The 20,442-nt window shown below is 55.5% G+C and overlaps 1 protein-coding gene across 1 annotated transcript in view; it reads left to right on the forward strand.

Moving 5' to 3' along the window:
- The first annotated feature begins 6,887 nt into the window (after positions 1 to 6,887).
- LOC140469602 (UDP-N-acetylhexosamine pyrophosphorylase-like protein 1) overlaps positions 6,888 to 20,442 on the forward strand; it is a 37,795-nt gene continuing 24,240 nt past the window's right edge. The window contains exons 1-3 of the mRNA XM_072566276.1: positions 6,888 to 7,289; positions 16,292 to 16,496; positions 17,839 to 18,014. Of these exons, the coding sequence (XP_072422377.1) occupies positions 6,956 to 7,289; positions 16,292 to 16,496; positions 17,839 to 18,014 (715 nt within the window). The 5' untranslated portion in view covers positions 6,888 to 6,955. The remainder of the gene's footprint in view (positions 7,290 to 16,291; positions 16,497 to 17,838; positions 18,015 to 20,442) is intronic.

Below are 20,442 nucleotides of genomic sequence, written 5' to 3' on the forward strand. Positions count from 1 at the left end.
GATGGGAGGAGAGAGGTATGGGGGGGAGGAGAGAAGTATGGGAGGGAGGAGAGAGGTATGGGGGGAGGAGAGAGGGATGGGGGAAGTGGAGAGAGGTATGGGGGGAGGAGAGAGGGATGGGGAGGAGGAGAGAGGGATGGGAGGAGGAGAGAGGGATGGGAGGAGAGAGGGATGGGGTGAGGAGAGAGGGATGGGGGAAGTGGAGAGAGGTATGGGGGGAGGAGAGAGGGATGGGGTGAGGAGAGAGGGATGGGGGAACTGGAGAGAGGGATGGGGGCGGAGGAGAGAGGGATGGGGGGAAGGAGAGAGGGATGGGTGAGGAGAGAGGGATGGGAGGAGAGAGGGATAGGAGGAGGAGAGAGGGATGGGAGGAGGAGAGAGGGATGGGAGGAGGAGAGAGGGATGGGTGGAGGAGAGAGGGATGGGAGGAGGGAGGTATGGGGGGAGGAGAGAAGTATGGGGGGGGAGGAGAGAAGTATGGGGGGGAGGAGAGAGGTATGGGGGGAGGAGAGAGGGATGGGGGAAGTGGAGAGAGGTATGGGGGGAGGAGAGAGGGATGGGGTGAGGAGAGAGGGATGGGGGAAGTGGAGAGAGGTATGGGGGGTGGAGAGAGGGATGGGGTGAGGAGAGAGGGATGGGGGAAGTGGAGAGAGGGATGGGGGCGGAGGAGAGAGGGATGGGGGAGGAGAGAGGGATGGGAGAGGAGGAGAGAGGGATGGGGGAGGAGAGAGGGATGGGGGAGGAGAGAGGGATGGGGGAGGAGAGAGGGATGGGGGAGGAGAGAGGGATGCGGGAGGAGAGAGGGATGGGGGAGGAGAGAGGGATTGGGGGAGGAGAGAGGGATTGGGGGAGAGGAGAGAGGGATTGGGGGAGAGGAGAGAGGGATTGGGGGAGAGGAGAGAGGGATTGGGGGAGAGGAGAGAGGGATTGGGGGAGAGGAGAGAGGGATTGGGGAGAGGAGAGAGGGATGGTGGAGAGGGGAGAGGGATGGTGGAGAGGGGAGAGGGATGGTGGAGAGGGGAGAGGGATGCGGGAGAGGGGAGAGGGGAGAGGGATGCGGGAGAAGAGAGGGATGGGGGAGGAGAGAGGGATGGGGGAGGAGAGAGTGATGGGGGAGAGGAGAGAGGGATGGGAGAGGAGAGAGTGATGGGGGAGAGGAGAGAGGGATTGGGGGAGGAGAGAGGGATTGGGGGAGGAGAGAGGGATTGGGGGAGGAGAGAGGGATTGGGGGAGGAGAGAGGGTTTGGGGGAGGAGAGAGGGATGGAGGAGAGGAGAGAGGGATGGAGGAGAGGAGAGAGGGATGGGGGAGAGGAGAGAGGGATGGGGGAGATGAGAGAGGATGGGGGAGAGGAGAGAGGGGATGGTGGAGAGGGGAGAGGGATGGTGGAGAGGGGAGAGGGATGGTGGAGAGGGGAGAGGGATGGTGAGGGGAGGGATGGTGGAGAGGGGAGAGGGATGGTGGAGAGGGGAGAGGGATGGTGGAGAGGGGAGAGGGATGGTGGAGAGGGAGAGGGATGGTGGAGAGGGGAGAGGGATGCGGGAGAGGGGAGAGGGGAGAGGGATGCGGGAGAAGAGAGAGGGATGGGGGAGGAGAGAGGGATGGGGGAGGAGAGAGTGATGGGGGAGAGGAGAGAGGGATGGGAGAGGAGAGAGTGATGGGGGAGAGGAGAGAGGGATTGGGGGAGGAGAGAGGGATGGGGGAGGAGAGAGTGATGAGAGGGATGGGAGAGGAGAGAGTGATGGGGGGAGGAGGAGAGAGGGATTGGGGGAGGAGAGAGGGATTGGGGGAGGAGAGAGGGATTGGGGGAGGAGAGAGGGATTGGGGGAGGAGAGAGGGATTGGGGGAGGAGAGAGGGATTGGGGAGGAGAGAGGGATTGGGGGAGGAGAGAGGGATTGGGGGAGGAGAGAGGGATTGGGGGAGAGGAGAGAGGGATGGGGGAGATGAGAGAGGATGGGGGAGATGAGAGAGGATGGGGGAGAGGAGAGAGGGGATGGGGGAGAGGAGAGAGGGGATGGGGGAGAGGAGAGAGGGGATGGGGGAGAGGAGAGAGGGGATGGGGGAGAGGAGAGAGGGATGGGGAGATGAGAGAGGATGGGGAGATGAGAGAGGATGGGGGAGAGGAGAGAGGGGATGGGGGAGAGGAGAGAGGGGATGGGGGAGAGGAGAGAGGGGATGGGGGAGAGGAGAGAGGGGATGGGGGAGAGGAGAGAGGGGATGGGGAGAGGAGAGAGGGATGGGGGAGAGGAGAGAGGGATGGGGGAGAGGAGAGAGGGATGGGGGAGAGGAGAGAGGGATGGGGGAGAGGAGAGAGGGATGGGGGAGAGGAGAGAGGGATGGGGGAGAGGAGAGAGGGATGGGGGAGAGGAGAGAGGGATGGGGGAGAGGAGAGAGGGATGGGAAGAGGAGAGAGGATGGGGGAGAGGAGAGAGGATGGGCGAGAGGAGAGAGGATGGGGGAGAGGGGAGAGGATGGGGGAGAGGATGGGGGAGAGGAGAGAGGATGGGGGAGAGGAGAGAGGGATGGAGAGGAGGAGAGAGAGATGGGTAGAGGAGAGAGGGATGGTGGAGAGGAGAATGGGGTGGAGGAGAGAGGGATGGTGGGAGGAGAGAGGAATGGAGGGAGAGAGGGATGGAGGGGAGAGAGGGATGGAGGGGAGGGGAGAGAGGGATGGAGGGGAGGGGAGAGAGGGATGGAGGGGAGAGGGATGGGGGAGAGAGGGATGCGGGGGAGGAGAGAGGGATGGGGTAGAGAGGGATGGGGTAGAGAGGGATGGGGGAGAGAGGGATGGGGGGGAGGAGAGAGGCATGTGGGGAAGGAGAGAAAGATGGGTAGAGGAGAATGGGGGGGAGGAGAGAGGGATGGCGGAGAGGAGAATGGGGGGGGAGGAGAGAGGGATGTCGGGGGGAGGAGAGAGGGATGTCGGGGGGAGGAGAGAGGGATGTGGGGGGAAGGAGAGAGGGATTGGGGGGGGGAGGAGGGAGAGATGGGGGGAGGAGCGAGGGATGGGGAGTAAGGAGAGGGATGGGGAGTGAGGAGACGGATGGGGAGTGAGGAGAGGGATGGGGGTGGAGGAGAGAGGGATGGGGGTGGAGGAGAGAGGGATGGGGTGGAGGAGAGAGGAATGGGGGGGAGGAGAGAGAGGGATGGGAGGAGGAGAGAGGGATGGGGGAGGAGAGAGAGGGGATGTGAGGGAGATGGAAGGTGAGACAGAGGGAAGGAGGGAAAGGGATAGAGAGTGAGAAGGAGGGAGAGTGAGAGGGAAGGAGGAGAGAGAAGGACGGATGAGGAGCGAGGGACAGCGTGAGTTAAGGGGGGATGGGTGCTAAAGACAATGTGTTGTAGATAGCCCCGGGCCCCTCGGGTGTGGAATGGGTATAATGAAGCAGGGGTCGAGGGTGTGCTGCTGGAAAAGCACAGCAGGTCAGGCAGTATCTGAAGGCCAGGAGAATCGACGTTTCAGGCAAAAGCTCTTAGCCATTCCTGATTCTGTTCCTCAGATGCTGCCTGACCTGCTGTGCTTTTCCAGCATCACACTCGCAACTCTAATCTGCAGTCCTCACTTTTGTTTATAATGAAGCAGGGTTTGGCTCCAATCACAGACTGCATCCTGCAATCTGTTCTGTTACTCCGTGCACTTCTACAATAAGACCTGTCTGGAAACCACATAGGACAACACTTTTCACTTGGTACACGTGACCACAATAAACGAAATCTTGCTGAAAATTGAAGAGATGAAAGTTGGAGAAATCAGGTTATGGCTCTACAGTGATGCCTCCTATGGTCAAATAGCTTAGCAGAAGTCACCTGAAGTCTGTTTCCATCAGCCCACCTTAAACCAGGCGTTACAAGGAATGGTGTGGTCATCACAATGCAGGAAGCCTGTGTGAAACAGCAGAGCAGGTATTGGACATAAAAACAGATGTAGCTGGAAAAGCTCAGCAGCTCTGGCAACATTTGTGAAGAGAAATCAGTTAGCATTTTGAGTCTGGTGACTCCCAGGGACCCTCACCCACACTATGTCTGACATCTGTAAGGTATTCCTTCCCTGGAATTTCCAGTGTTCTGAAATGAGTCTGTTTTCATTTTCCCGAACACACATGTTTCACTTGCTTTGCAAACAAGCAAATATTTTAGTTTGGAAATCTACCATCCTGCTGCACCAAACTATTGACAATACAGTGACAGCTGAGAGCTTAGCACCAGCACTCCTCTCTCCACTCAATCACAGCCATAGTGGTGCTGGCTCAGTCACTCAACTGGTCATCACTGAACCTTACACAGCAGAAAATCAGTGCTCTCTGCTTCCGAGCTGGTTTCCCACTGCCAAACCATGCCTCTTTCACTGAGACCACAGGCTGCACTGGGCCAGGTGGAACTTACTGGAAGCACACAATGACTGTAGCGTATCAGACTGACTAGATTCTACTCTAGTGAGGACTGCAAATGCTGGAGATTAGAGTCGAGAATGTGGTGCTGGAAAAGCACAGCAAGTCAGGCAGCATCCGAGGAGCAGGAGAGTCAGCTTTTTGGGCAAAAGCAAGGGACCTTTGTCCAAAACGTTAATTCTCCTGCTCCTCGGATGCTGCCTGACTTGCTGTGCTTTTCCAGCACCTCTCTCTCACACACACACACTCCATTCCAGGCCAATGCTGAGGAGCTGCTACACTGTAAGAGGTCATAGAGATGTACAGCACGGAAACAGACCATTTGGTCCAACTCGTCCATGCCAACCAGATATCCTAGATAAATCTAGTTTCATTTGCTAGCACTTGGCCCATATCCCTCTCAACCCTTCCTATTCATATACCCATCCAGATGCCTTTTAAATGCAGTAATTGTACCAGCCTCCACCACTTCCTCTGGCAGTTCATTCCATATACGTACCATTCTCTGCGTGAAAAAGTTTCCCCTTAGGTCCCTTTTAATTTTTTCCCCTCCCACCCTAAACCTATGTCCTCTAGTTCTGGACTCCCCGACCCCAGGGATTCTCCTGGCCTTCAGATACTGCCTGACCTGCTGTGCTTTTCCAGCCGCACACCCTCGGCCCCTGCTTCATTATACCCATTCCACATCTAATCCTGTACATTCATCAATAATCCAGGTTCTCTGGAATGTTTGGTTCCACCTTTCATCCTCACGGGAATATGTTGGCCCTGCGCACAGAACTTCAAAACTTTAGGTTCCAGCAGCTTAAAGGCATGGTGACCAACGGTGCAACACGCAAGGTCAGAATTGGAGGAGTGTGGGTATTGTGGGGGAAATTGAGGCTGAAGAAAATTACAGAGCTAGGCAGGGCAAAGTTATGGACAGATTTGAAACATTTTAAGACCAAAGCACTGCCTGACTAGGAGCCGATACAGGTCAATGAGCAGAGGAGTGGTGTGTGACACAAATGTCTTCTTCACAAAAGGCAGAATGTCAGGCCTCACTCACTGAAAGCCTGATGAGAGTGACCCAGCAGATGAAGCTGACAGTGTTTGCTTGTAAATTTGAGACCGACTAGGACTGGCATGCGTCATCGTTCCAGTGGATGTCATTTCAATTTGCTTTGCTGAATTTCCTTGCAAGTCTTGTTTCTTGTTATTGTCTAAAAGTGATTCCATCTAACTGTTTTAAACACTGGTAACTAGACATGGTGCCATGGCAATGTCCTTAACACTGGACAAGAAGGACAAGTCCCCACTTGTGCCTGGGCATTCCATAACATGACTGAACAGGTTGATGAAACATAATCCTAAAAATGTGAGCCCCAAACCACTATATAAGTTGGGGGTGTTTTCCCTGGAGCGTCGGAGTCTGAGGGGTGACCTTATAGAGGTTAACAAAATTATGAGTGGCATGGATAGGATAAATAGACAAAGTCTTTTCCCTGGGGTGGGGGAGTCCAGAACTAGAAGGGCGTAGGTTTACGGTGAGAGGGGAAGGACATAAAAGAGACCTAAGGGGCAACTTTTTCACACAGAGGGTGGTATGTGTATGGAATGAGCTGCCTGAGGATGTGGTGGAGGCTGGTACATTTAAGAGGCATTTGGATGGGTATATGGAAGAGCACAGCAGGTCAGGCAGCATCTGAGGAGCAGAATCAGGAATGGCTAAGAGCTTTTGCCTGAAACGTCGATTCTCCTGGCCTTCAGATACTGCCTGACCTGCTGTGCTTTTCCAGCAGCACACCCTCGACCCCTGCTTCATTATACCCATTCCACACCCGAGGGGCCCGGGGCTATCTACAACACATTGTCTTTAGCACCCATCCCCCCTTAACTCACCCTGTCCCTCGCTCCTCGTCCCTCCTTCTCTCTCCTATGGGTAAATGGTATATACACCATTTAAGGTGTATATTAGGAAGGGTTTGGAGGGATATGGGCCGGGTGCTGGCAGGTGGGACTCGATTGGGTTGGGACATCTGGGTCAGCAGGGACGGGTTGGACCGAAGGGTCTGTTTCCATGTTGTACATCTCTATGACCAGCAGAAATTCTCTCACAATATAACAGCAGCCTGCAGGAGACTATCAGCAACACCAGAACTCCCTCAGGAGCACAGTCCATGCACGACTTGCATTTCTGTAGCCCCTATAATAGGATAGCATCCAGTAGGCTGTCCGAGTCTACAAAGTGCCTTGTTGTTGAATTGAATTAGTTTTATTGTCACATATACTCACAGTGAAAGGTTTACACCATTTAAGGTGTTATTCTGAGGACAGAATCTGAGGGAAAACAAATTTGGAAAAATTAAGAGATGAAAGGCTCAGGATGACAGTCCTTCCCCCAGTAACACAGTGAAGGCCCAGAGTGACTGCAGCCCGCCCCTGGCCTGGGGGTAGGCGGCCTCGGCCTCCCCCTCCCCCGCTCCCCCCACCCCCCCCCGGGCCGTGTGTCTGTGGGCGGGCCCCAGGCCTCGGGCCCTCCTCCCGCTCTCTCTCCGTGTGTGAGAGGCTCCGGCTCCGGCTCCGGGATGTTGCTGCCGCCCCCTGCCCCTGCCCGTGTCCGGGAGCTCCTGGGCCGGGCCGGCCAGCCGGAGGTGCTGCGATTCTGGGAGCAGCTGTCGGCCGAGGAGCGGCGGCTCCTGGAGGCGGCGGTGCAGCAGCTGGAGGCGGGCCCGCTCCGGGATCACTGTCAGGAGGCGGCCGCCGCCGCCACGGCCCGGCACCGGGAACAGGGACAGGGAGCAGCCCCAGGCGGCGGCGGCGGCGGCGGCACACACCGCAACATGCAGCCCCTTCCCGGGGAGGTCACCGGCAGCACGGCCCGGACTGAACCCCATAGACTGGACAACTGGAGGGACCGCGGTGAGGGGGCTGGGGGGTGAGGGGGCTGGGGGGTGAGGGGGCTGGGGGGGGGGGGGGGTGAGGGGAGTGTGGGGCTGGGGGTGAGGAGACGAGGGGGGGGGGGGGGGGTGAGGAGACGAGGGGGGGGGGGGTGAGGGGAGTGTGGGGCTGGGGGTGAGGAGACGAGGGGGGGGGGGTGAGGAGACGAGGTGGGGGGGGGGGTGAGGAGACGAGGTGGGGGGGGGGGTGAGGAGACGAGGTGGGGGGGGGGGTGAGGAGACGCGGGGGGGGGGGGTGAGGAGACCGGGGGGGGGGGGGTGGGTGAGGAGACCGGGGGGGGGCGGGATGAGGGGAGTGTGGGGCTGGGGGTGAGGAGACGAGGGGGGGGGGGGGGGGTGAGGAGACGAGGGGGGGGGGGGTGAGGAGACGAGGTGGGGGGGGGGTGAGGAGACGAGGTGGGGGGGGGGGTGAGGAGACGAGGTGGGGGGGGGGGTGAGGAGACCGGGGGGGGGGGGGGTGGGTGAGGAGACCGGGGGGGGCGGGATGAGGGGAGTGTGGGGCTGGGGGTGAGGAGACGAGGGGGGGGGGGGGGGGTGAGGAGACGAGGGGGGGGGGGGGTGAGGAGACGAGGTGGGGGGGGGGGGTGAGGAGACCGGGGGGGGGGGGGGGTGGGTGAGGAGACCGGGGGGGGCGGGATGAGGGGAGTGTGGGGCTGGGGGTGAGGAGACGGGGGGTGTGGGGCTGGGGGTGAGGAGACGGGGTGTGAGGGGGGTGTGGGGCTGGGGGTGAGGAGACGGGGGGGATGAGGGGGGTGTGGGGCTGGGGGTGAGGAGTCGGGGGGTGAGGGGAGTGTGGGGCGGGGGGGTGAGGGGAGTGTGGGGCTGGGGGTGAGGGGAGTGTGGGGCTGGGGGTGAGGAGACGGGGTGAGGGGAGTGTGGGGCTGGGGGTGAGGAGACGGGGGGGGTGAGGGGAGTGTGGGGCTGGGGGTGAGGAGACGGGGGGGTGAGGGGAGTGTGGGGCTGGGGGTGAGGAGACGGGGTGTGAGGGGGGTGTGGGGCTGGGGGTGAGGAGACGGGGTGTGAGGGGGGTGTGGGGCTGGGGGTGAGGAGACGGGGGGGGTGAGGGGAGTGTGGGGCTGGGGGTGAGGAGACGAGGGGGGGGGGGGGGGTGAGGAGACGAGGGGGGGGGGGGTGAGGAGACGAGGTGGGGGGGGGGTGAGGAGACGAGGTGGGGGGGGGGGTGAGGAGACGAGGTGGGGGGGGGGGGTGAGGAGACCGGGGGGGGGGGGGGGGTGGGTGAGGAGACCGGGGGGGGCGGGATGAGGGGAGTGTGGGGCTGGGGGTGAGGAGACGAGGGGGGGGGGGGGGGGTGAGGAGACGAGGGGGGGGGGGGTGAGGAGACGAGGTGGGGGGGGGGTGAGGAGACGAGGTGGGGGGGGGGGTGAGGAGACCGGGGGGGGGGGGGGGTGGGTGAGGAGACCGGGGGGGGCGGGATGAGGGGAGTGTGGGGCTGGGGGTGAGGAGACGGGGGGTGTGGGGCTGGGGGTGAGGAGACGGGGTGTGAGGGGGGTGTGGGGCTGGGGGTGAGGAGACGGGGGGGATGAGGGGGGTGTGGGGCTGGGGGTGAGGAGTCGGGGGGTGAGGGGAGTGTGGGGCGGGGGGTGAGGGGAGTGTGGGGCTGGGGGTGAGGAGACGGGGTGAGGGGAGTGTGGGGCTGGGGGTGAGGAGACGGGGGGGGTGAGAGGGGAGTGTGGGGCTGGGGGTGAGGAGACGGGGGGGTGAGGGGAGTGTGGGGCTGGGGGTGAGGAGACGGGGTGTGAGGGGGGTGTGGGGCTGGGGGTGAGGAGACGGGGTGTGAGGGGGGTGTGGGGCTGGGGGTGAGGAGACGGGGGGGGGTGAGGGGAGTGTGGGGCTGGGGGTGAGGAGACGGGGTGTGAGGGGGGTGTGGGGCTGGGGGTGAGGAGACGGGGTGTGAGGGGGGTGTGGGGCTGGGGGTGAGGAGACGGGGGGGGGTGAGGGGGGTGTGGGGCTGGGGGTGAGGAGACGGGGTGTGAGGGGGGTGTGGGGCTGGGGGTGAGGAGACGGGGGGGGTGAGGGGGGTGTGGGGCTGGGGGTGAGGAGACGGGGTGTGAGGGGGGTGTGGGGCTGGGGTGAGGAGACGGGGTGTGAGGGGGGTGTGGGGCTGGGGGTGAGGAGACGGGGGGGGGGTGAGGGGAGTGTGGGGCTGGGGGTGAGGAGACGGGGGGGGTGAGGGGAGTGTGGGGCTGGGGGTGAGGAGACGGGGAGGGGGTGAGGGGAGTGTGGGGCTGGGGGTGAGGAGACGGGGGGGGTGTGAGGGGAGTGTGGGGCTGGGGGTGAGGAGACGGGGTGTGAGGGGGGTGTGGGGCTGGGGGTGAGGAGACGGGGTGTGAGGGGGGGTGTGAGGGGGGTGTGGGGCTGGGGGTGAGGAGACGGGGGGGGGTGAGGGGGGTGTGGGGCTGGGGGTGAGGAGACGGGGTGTGAGGGGGGTGTGGGGCTGGGGGTGAGGAGACGGGGTGTGAGGGGGGTGTGGGGCTGGGGGTGAGGAGACGGGGGGGGGGTGAGGGGAGTGTGGGGCTGGGGGTGAGGAGACGGGGTGTGAGGGGGGTGTGGGGCTGGGGGTGAGGAGACGGGGTGTGAGGGGGGTGTGGGGCTGGGGGTGAGGAGACGGGGGGGGTGAGGGGGGTGTGGGGCTGGGGGTGAGGAGACGGGGTGTGAGGGGGGTGTGGGGCTGGGGGTGAGGAGACGGGGGGGGGTGAGGGGAGTGTGGGGCTGGGGGTGAGGAGACGGGGGGGGGGTGAGGGGAGTGTGGGGCTGGGGGTGAGGAGACGGGGGGGGGTGAGGGGAGTGTGGGGCTGGGGGTGAGGAGACGGGGGGGGGGTGAGGGGAGTGTGGGGCTGGGGGTGAGGAGACGGGGGGGGTGAGGGGAGTGTGGGGCTGGGGGGTGAGGAGACGGGGTGTGAGGGGGGTGTGGGGCTGGGGTGAGGAGACGGGGTGTGAGGGGGGTGTGGGGCTGGGGGTGAGGAGACGGGGTGTGAGGGGGGTGTGGGGCTGGGGGTGAGGAGACGGGGTGTGAGGGGGGTGTGGGGCTGGGGGTGAGGAGACGGGGGGGTGAGGGGGGTGTGGGGCTGGGGGTGAGGAGTCGGGGGGTGTGGGGCTGGGGGTGAGGAGTCGGGGGGTGAGGGGAGTGTGGGGCTGGGGGTGAGGAGTCGGGTGGTGAGGGGAGTGTGGGGCTGGGGGTGAGGAGTCGGGGGGTGAGGGGAGTGTGGGGCGGGGGGTGAGGGGAGTGTGGGGCTGGGGGTGAGGAGACGGGGTGAGGGGAGTGTGGGGCTGGGGGTGAGGAGACGGGGGGGGGTGAGGGGAGTGTGGGGCTGGGGGTGAGGAGACGGGGGGGTGAGGGGAGTGTGGGGCTGGGGGTGAGGAGACGGGGGGGGGTGAGGGGAGTGTGGGGCTGGGGGTGAGGAGACGGGGGGGGGGTGAGGGGAGTGTGGGGCTGGGGGTGAGGAGACGGGGGGGGTGAGGGGAGTGTGGGGCTGGGGGTGAGGAGACGAGGGGGTGAGGGGAGTGTGGGGCTGGGGTGAGGAGACAGGGTGTGAGGGGGGTGTGGGGCTGGGGGTGAGGAGACGGGGGCGGGTGAGGGGACGGGGTGTGTGGGGCTGGGGGTGAGGGGACGGGGGGTGTGGGGCTGGGGGTGAGGGGACGGGGGGTGTGGGGTTGAGTGGACGGGGGGTGTGGGGTTGAGTGGACGGGGGGGTGTGGGGTTGAGTGGACGGGGGGTGTGGGGTTGGGACGGGGGGTGTGGGGGTGAGGGGACGGGGGTGTGTGTGGCTGGGGGTGAGGGGACGGGGGTGTGTGGGGCTGGGGGTGAGGGGACGGGGGGTGTTGGGTTGGGGGTGAGGGGACGGGGGGGGGGTGTTGGGGTGAGGGGACGGGGGGGGGTGTGGGGGTGAGGTGACGGGGGTGGGGGTGAGGGGACTGGGGGTGGGGTTGACGGGACCGGGTGGGGGGGGTGGGGATGGGCTGGGCTGGGCTGGGGACCAGGGGAGAGGAGCATTGGGTGCGGTGGGGATGGGGAGAAGGGGCTCTACACAAGGCAGTAAGAAAGAGGAATGGAAATGGAGGAGAGGGAAGGGGTGCTCAGGGAATGCGGGGAGTGAAAAGTGGGTGTGGGGGAAGGGTGGGAGAGGGATAAGGGAGGAAAGGTGAAGAGGAGAGGGCTAGGTGGGAGTGGGGTGAGTGTGACTGATGATATTGATGGTTGAAGCCAAGGAGAGAGTTTCGTGTCAGGGAGAAGCTAAAAGGTTTAGGGGAGTTTTAAGGAGGTAGGGGAATTGTGGAAAAGGTGCAGAAGATTTAAGTGACAGCAAGTTTTCAGGGAGAGCATAGGGACAGGGAAGATGTTGGTGTGAGAGATGGGGGCGAGAGAGCAGGGGATGTTGGGGAGAGTTCTAGACTTTGTCGAGGAGGGGGGAGGTGCAATTATGGCCTATTCAGTTGTGAAATGGCCCTAGTAACAGCACTGCGTTTCCACAAGACTGGTTCTTGTGGTTGAAACAGGACTGTGTGTTCACTGTGTGATATTCTCGTGACTGTGGAAAGTCAACAGGAAGCTGCTCCATTCCAGCACATTACATGGATCTCTCACAGGCTGCTTACCCAGGAATGCTCAGCCTGGCTCCTGCCGGTGGTTCTGTCAAAGCTGAGCATTCAGCACTAACCCACTCACAATCCCCCCGCCCCGCTGCCATCAGCTTTGACATGCACTACTGCCTGGCTCAGCCACAGTAGGATTGATTCCTACCTAGGTACTGAATTAATAAACAGGCTGTGGACGTTTTCTGTCTGCAACTTTTCCGTTTTATTGCCAAGTTCTATATTTTGCCGACAATCCTGTTTCTGATAGAAAGATCTAGATTGCAGAACCCTATGTGAAAAAGCATTTCATTATAGAATCCCTACAGTGTGAAAACAGGCCATTCGGCCCAACCTGATCCTCTAAAGTGTAATCCACACAAACCCAGTTACTGTTGAAAGAGCCTTGGCGAGTTGCTGCAATGTCGATAGAACACACTCTGCTAGCACATGTATTGGTGGTGGAGGGGGTGGATGTTTGTGGATGTGGTGCCAGTCAAGTGGGCTGCTTTGTCCTGGATGGTGTCAAGCTTTTCTTGAGTGTTGTTGGAGCTGCCCTCAACCAGGCCAGTGGGGAATATTCCATCACATTTTTGACTTGTGCCTTGTAGATGGTGAATAGGCTTTGGGAGTCAGGAATTGTAGGCTTGCTACAGTGTGGAAGGAGGCCATTTGGCCCCCTGAGTCTGTGCTGATGCTCCGAAGAGCATCCCACCCAGACCTAGCCCCAAACCTTACCCCGGCAACCACTATTTACCCTGGCTAGTCTGCATGTCAGTGGACAGGGATTTTTCAGCAAGATTCTCAGCATCTAACTTGCCCTGTACTAATAGTTTTTCTACGTCTAGTGCAGTTTAGACACTAGTTAATGGTCGTCATTGTCACCAATGGCTCACCAACAACTATGATTGTCCACCGAGGTAATTCCATACCACTGGTCATGGGATCTGTGGATTCTAATGTGGCCGATGATCCCAATTCTAGAGCCACATCTCTGACCACACGTTTGGCAGGTGTTCCCAGGAGGTGGAATGAGTCTTTGGCCTTGTGATCATCAGCCTTCCTTTCTCTAGTTCCTTTTCTGTGCTCCCTCTTACTGCAGGATATTCTTGAAAATCGTGTTCCTCCATACAGCATCTTCATCCAAGTCCGTTTCTTCTGAATAAGGGTCTACCGTATGTTGACATCTGTGTTATACGTGTTGAGGGAAGCCTTTTCGGGAATCTTTGCAACACTTCCTTTGTTCTCCTCTTGTTTCTTTGAGCTGGGTGAGGATGATTTGTTTTGGCAGTGGGAACACAGGCATCCAAAGCATGTAGCCTGTCCAGTGGGGTTGGTTTTGGATGGTATTGGCCTCAGTGCTGGTGTTTTTGGCTGCTTCAAGGATGCTGTTGTTAGGATGCCTATCTTCCAACGAATGCAGAGAATCCATCTCAAACAGGTTTGATGGGCCTTGTAAAGTGTAGTACAGGTTTTGGAGCAATATAAAAGAGATGGAAGGATAGCTGTTGCAAAGTTGGTGTTTGTAAAATTGTAAGATGGGGGAAAGTGTTGCCTGTTCCCTTTTAAAAGATTTCTTCACTGCTTAAGTTAAAATGGATGTCTGAACAGGAGTTTAAAGTGCAGGTGCACAGAGAGCGATCGAATTGAAACATTCTGTATTGAACAGGCAAGTGGCATTTTTACCAAAAGACAACAAGTTTTTAAAAAAATGTAACCAATCAATTTAAATCAAGCCCTTAGATATTAAAAACCAATTAAATTTAAATATGATGGTTTTGACTACCTAGAGCCAATCTGACAGTAAAGAAATTGATAGGTCATCAAGGGTATAAAAGATGAGGGCATTTGGAAAATCGGAGAGAGCAGACTGCCGTCTGAAGAGATAACAACTTTCAGATGTCAGAGAAAGCACCATCTAATTAATAAAGGTACCGCAGCGCTCTTAGTTAATATTCCCAACAGCAGAATTCACAGAGAGAGAGAGAACATTCCTGACAGAAGAACTGACCCAACAATTCAAAAGGAGGAGGCATTCCTGAAAGAATTAGCGGAGTGGTTAAGGAGCATTTCAGAAGATGTATCCTAGCTGTAATTTTGAGAGACTAAATTTTGTTGTTTTGTTGAGTGGAACTTGAAATTTGTTTGGAACAGCATGCCATTAGGATTTTGTTTTATTCAGGAATTGTTTGTAGTTACAGGGCAGATTCTTTGGTTTGTTAGTGGTTCTGTTAATTTATTCACTGTTGGGGTTAGATAAATAAATTGTCACTTGTTGATTATAGAGTGAGTGAAAGGATTTGGTTTCATTTAACCACTCCTTTATAACAGCTTGGGGGTGAGGGGTAAGTTATACTGCTTTTCCCATTTCTTTAACAGATGATAAGGTGAGGTGAGCCTTTCTGAGTGTTTTGGATTTAGTTAACAGAGGGGCTTCAACTTTCACGTTATAACATAGCTATCTTATACACAAGGATCTTGGTATCAGCACTGATGTCACAGTCATTGAAGACATTCACCTTTAGGTGTCCGAAGGACTGGATGTAATGTTAAACCTCCACATCAATGTCAGCCTCAGATGAGAGGGGAGTAGTGACGCCCAGGATGTTGATAGTGGTGAAATCAGTGAGGGCGATGCAATTGAATGTCAAGGACAATAATTAGATTTTCTGTTGTTGGTCATTGCCTTGCCCTTGTTACTTACTACTACTTACTACTTGTAAGCTCAGATCCGGATATTGTCCAGATCTTGTTGCATTTGGACATACACAGCTTGATTATCTGAGAAATCGCAAATGGTGCTGAACATTCTGTGATTGCCGATGATCATCCCCACTTTAGACCTTATGATGGGGGGGGGGGAGAAGGTCGTTGATGAAGCAGCTGATGATGGTTGGGCCGAGGACACTGCCCTGAGGAACTCCTGCAGAGATGTCCTGGAACTGAGATGGCTAACCTCTAACAACCACAACCACCTTCCTGTGTGCCAGGTATGACTCAAACAAGTGGAGAGTTTGCCCCCCCCACCTCCCCCCATACCCATTGATTTCAGTTTTGCCAGAGCTTCTTGATGCCACACTCAGTCAAATGCAGCCTTGATGTCAAGGACTATCACTCTCACCTCACCTTACCTCTGGAATTCACCACCTTTGTCCATGTTTGAACCAAAGTTGTAATGAGGTCTGCAGCCATATGGCTCTAGCACAAACCAAACTGAGCAACAGTGAACAGAATATTTCTGAAGAGAATGTTGAATGATAATACTGCTGACAACACTTTCCACAGCTTTGCTGATGAATGACAGTAGACTAATGAGGAAGTAGTTAGCTGGATTGGATATTTCTTATTCATGCATGGGATGAGGGCATCACTGGCTGATGTGGAAGGATTTATTGCCCAGAGGGCAGTGAAGAGTCAACCATGTTGCTGTGGGTATGGAGTCCTATGTAGACCAGACCAGATAAGGATGGCAGTTTCTTTCCCTCAAAGGCATTAGTGAGCCAGATGGATTTTTCCCCGAGAATCAACAATGGATTCATCGTCATTTAGATTCTTATTTCCAGATTTTTATTGAATTCTATTTCCATCATCTGCTGTGGCGAGATTAGAATACAGGTCCCTAGAACATTATCTGAGTCTCTGGATTAACAGTCCTGTGCTGATGCAACAAGGCCATCACCTACCTGTTTGTCCAGTAAATGTATGGAAGTCATCAGTTTACACTCGCATACGTGTTCCAATAACAAATCCTTCTGAAACAATAACACAACACTTTGCAAAAATAAAATTGTCTGTCCAACCGACTATTCAATTCCAATCTGTCAGTGGGAACCAGTACTGGTAAAGATAGGTCTGTCACTGTATAACACTGGGGTACAGTACTAGTATAACTCTGGGTTACAATACAGGTGGGGACAGGTCTGTCACTATATAACACGGGTACAGTACTGGTGGGGACAGGTCTGTCCCTGTATAACACTGGGGTACAGTACTGGTGGGGACAGGTCTGTCCCTGTATAACACTGGGGTACAGTACTGGTGGGGACAGGTCTGTCACTGTACAACACTGGGGTACAGTACTGGTGGGGACAGGTCTGTCCCTGTATAACACTGGGGTACAGTACTGGTGGGGACAGATCTGTCACTGTATAACACTGGGGTACAGTACTGTTGAGGATAGCTCTGTCATTGTATGACACTGTTATAGTTCTGGTGGGGACAGGTCTGTCACTGTATAACACTGGGGTACAGTTTTGGTGGGAACAGGAATGTATCTATAACAGGGAAATGTACCGCATGACCAGTGGTTCCAGCTGGTCTTTTCAGTTGTGTGTATCTCTGGCTGTGGCTTTAAGTCTTTGTGTTGCTTTACAGGTTTCCACGAGATCTCTGAAAATCGTGTGGCTGTTCTTCTACTGGCTGGAGGACAGGGCACACGGCTGGGTGTGTCGTACCCAAAGGGAATGTATGATGTTGGGCTGCCAAGTGGAAAAACCCTTTACCAAATCCAAGCAGAGCGGATTCGCAAAGTACAGCAACTCGCTGAGGAAAGGCTGGGCAAGAAATGTGTTGTTCCTTGGTGAGTATCTGTTTGCTCAATGGAAAACTAAATGGTTACTGTCTGTATATCAGTAGAGGGCAGATATGGTGCATCTGTGTCTCAGGGTAGGTTAATTACTGCGCCCCTGCCCTGCCCTGAAATCCTGCACACAGAAAGTCCATCACCTTGGGAAAAGCACCCCCCTACCCCCCCTTAGTAGAATGGATCGACTCACAATGAAGCTATCAGCCAGGGACACAGAGCAATAATCTGTGGTTGAAGAGATAAGAAGCCAGTAGGCCCAAGGTCACATGTTGCTACGGCATGTGGGTGCCATGGCCTACTAGGCTGAGACCTGAGCCTGTTCATTTGGGGGTTGCTAGTAGGAGTTTGTGACAGGCTGGTGGGGGGAGCGCTGCAAAGGATTGACAACTGTGTTACACCAGTAGTAAACAGAAATCCAAGCTAACGAATTACTCTCAAATGAACGTGGAGTCTCTCCACTTAAGGCTGCAGGGGTTTCGGAGTTGCTGTATTTGGTTAAAAATGGAGCAGCTCCTATTTTAATAAAGACTGTGAGAAGTGGATCATTTATTATTGAAAGTTTTTCTTCAGAAAGATTTATATTGTTTTTATACCAAAGTTCAAAGTGTCTCACATCCTGCAAATTACTTGAGATACCGTGTTTGTGTTAGACACATGTGCAACTGTGTGTCTATAATTCTATGCTGATGGGTTTTGATGTTTTGAAAAAGAATTGCTAATTTACGCCTGTTGTCTTGTGCCAGTTTAAACACTGAGGTGTCCAGGAAATTCATGCTTTCCTTGCGTGATATGGGTTAATATTTAATTGAGAGTTTGTTATTGGGAAAAGCACAGCAGGTCAGGCAGCATCCGAGGAGCAGGAGAGTCGACGTTTCGGGCACAAGCCGTTCCATCAGGAAGGGCTCCAGCTCGAAGCATCGGTTCTCCTGCTCCTCGGATGCTGCCTGACCTGCTGTGCTTTTCCAGCAACGCACTCTCGACACTGATCTCCAGCATCCGCAGACCCCGCTTTCTCCTTTATTTGAGAGTTGACCACTTAAGGATTTTGATGACTTATTTTTGTCACGTGCAAGTCCAAGTACCTGATACGTTAACACATGCTATAGAAGGTAATGTTACTTTATGACTACATGTCCTAATAAAGGAGCTGGTGAGAAGTAACAACAGAACTCTCTGCAAAGTAACCACAAGAAAATGTCAAGAGGTGAGTGGGGGAGTGTTTTAACCACTGCTGAGTGTCATAAGAAGACCATTACTTTGAGGAAGCCACGGGGAGCTCTCTGTCTGGTCAATGACTTCTCTCTTGCTCTCTCTCTCTCTCCTCTACAATCTCCAGGTACATCATGACCAGTGAATTCACATTGGAACCCACAAAGAAGTTCTTCGCTCAGCATAACTACTTTGGTCTGGTCGAGTCTAACGTTGTCATGTTTGAACAGCAGATGCTACCAGCTGTTGACTTCAACGGGAAGATCATTCTGGAACAGAAGGGGAGGATTGCCATGGCACCAGGTGGATGCATTTGTTTTCAGATCCCTTTCACTCCCTCTTTTCTGTCTGTCCCCATTGGCTCAGCCATCTGGGCCTGAGCAGGCAAGAGCTGGAGCACCAGGCCGCCCCTACTGCTCACCTTCCCAATCACCGGAGACTCTCACCAATTCCACTGCACACAGACCTTCCAGCTCTGCTCCATTGCACATGTTGAAGACATTATAAACTCATCAAAGTATCACAGTGCAGATAGGAGTCCATTCAGCCCATCAAGCATGAGCAGCAGTGCCATCTTCTGGCATTCTTGTGGGGAGGGAATGAATTGTCACAAGTCAGTCATGAAAAGGATGCCGTTAATTGTTAATCCACAAACCGCCACAAAGGTGTGAGTATGCGTTAAACAGGGTTGGATACAGAGTAAGGCTCCCTCTACACTGTTCTCATCAAACAGTCCCAGGACATGGACAGTACAGGGTTAAATACAGAGTAAAAGTTCCTGCCTTGATCAGTAAACCATCCACCTAATGGAGTGATTGTGACAGTTCCATTGTTTTTGGTTGGGAAGAATCCTGTCAAATGACTGAAGAAAGCGAGTGCATGGAATGAGAGAGAGGCTTGTGAGAAGCTTTGTGACGGGTTGTGTGTTGAGAGATTGCAGTGAGGTTACTGGCTAAACACATGATCTGTCCATCTTCCCACCCACCACCCTCCCCTCTGAACTCTCACCTTTACCCCATCTCCATCCACCTATTGCACTCTCAGCTACCTTCTCCCCAGCCCCACCCCCTCCAATTTATCTCTCTACACCAGAGGCTCTTTGCTTCATTCCTGATGAAGGGCTTTTGTCTGTCGATTTTCCTGCTCAGAAGCTGCCTGACCTGCAATGCTTTTCTAGTGCCACACTCTCAAGTAAAGTCAACCAATGGTAAGATGATGGAGATATGGTCACTGGAGCAGAGGGAGCAGGAAGATGTAGAGGAGCGAAGTGTGGGTGTTTTCTCTTTTCAGTGTTTATTGTCCATTGCTAATTTCCTCTGAACTGAGTGATTTGCTCTGCGTTTCTGAAACTCTCTGTTTCAGAGTTAGAGTTAACCTGGATTCACATGTGAGCCATCCAGGGTAAGGAGAGCAGATTTCCTTCCCCAAAGGGCACCAGAGAGGCACCTGAGTTTTTAAACAGTCATAGAATTGACTTTCATTTCCACCAGATACCACCTGGGCCTCAGGATTCCAAGTTTAGGGACAATGTAGGCAAGTCTGTTTTGCATCATGGAGTAGTTACAGCACACAAAGATGTCTTTTGACTCATTGCTTCCTTGTGGAAGTCACTCCCACTTTCTCCCGAAACCCTGAATTCTTCCGTTTCAGGTAACAATATAATTCCCTCGATTGAATCTGCCTCCAGTACACTTTCAGGCAGTGTGTTGCAGACCGAAACAACTTGCTGTGTGAAAATGTTTCATCTCATTTCTCCACTGCTTCTTTTACCAATCACTGTAAATCTGTACCATCTGGTTCTCAATCCTTCCATCAGTGGGAACAGTTTCTTTCTATCCAGTCTGTCCAACACCTCTCATCACCATCAAATCTCTTGTCCTGCTCTTCCCAAAGAGAACAGACCCAGCCTGTCTGTGAGACTCACTCCTGAATATTTTCTGCATTCTCCCTAATCCCTTCATATTCTTACTGCAACTGTCCACTGTACTCCAGCTGAGGCTAAAACCATGGTCTGTCTAAGATTTTTATCACCATCTTGGCCATGAACACACTGTCCCTATTGATAAAATACAGGATGCTTTGAGTTATTAATCCCTTTGTCCAACCCTCCTGCCACCTTCAGTATTTATCTGTATATGTACACTTCGTTTCCTCTGCTCCTGCACCTCCTTTAGATTCAGTTAGTGTTTCATTTTATTCCCTCTCAGCTACCCCCCACCCCGTGAAAAAGTATCAGGTGACTCAGTGGTTAGCACTGCTGCCTCACAGCACCAGGGACCCAGGTTCGATTATGGCCTTGGGTGACTGTCTGTGTGGAGTTTGCACATTCTCCCCTTGTCTGAGTGGGTTTCCTCTGGGTGCTCCGGTTTCCTCCCACAGTCCAAAGATGTGCGGGTCAGGTGAATTGGCCACGCTAAATTGCCCATAGTGTTAGGTGCATGATAGAGTCATAGAGGTGTACAAGCATGGAAACAGACCCTTCGGTCCAACCCGTCCGTGCAGACCAGATATCCCAACCCAATCTAGTCCCACCTGCCAGCACCCAGCCCATATCTCTCCAAACCCTTCCTATTCATATACTCATCCAAATGCCTCAAATGTTGCAATTGTACCAGCCTCCACCACTTTCTCTGGCAGCTCATTCCATACACGTACTACCCTCTGTGTGAAAAAGTTGACCCTTAGGTCTCTTTTATATCTTTCCCCTCTCACCCTAAACCTATGCCTTCTA

This window comes from Chiloscyllium punctatum, chromosome 49 (genome assembly GCF_047496795.1).
Source record: "Chiloscyllium punctatum isolate Juve2018m chromosome 49, sChiPun1.3, whole genome shotgun sequence".
NCBI classification, from domain to species: Eukaryota; Metazoa; Chordata; class Chondrichthyes; order Orectolobiformes; family Hemiscylliidae; genus Chiloscyllium; species Chiloscyllium punctatum.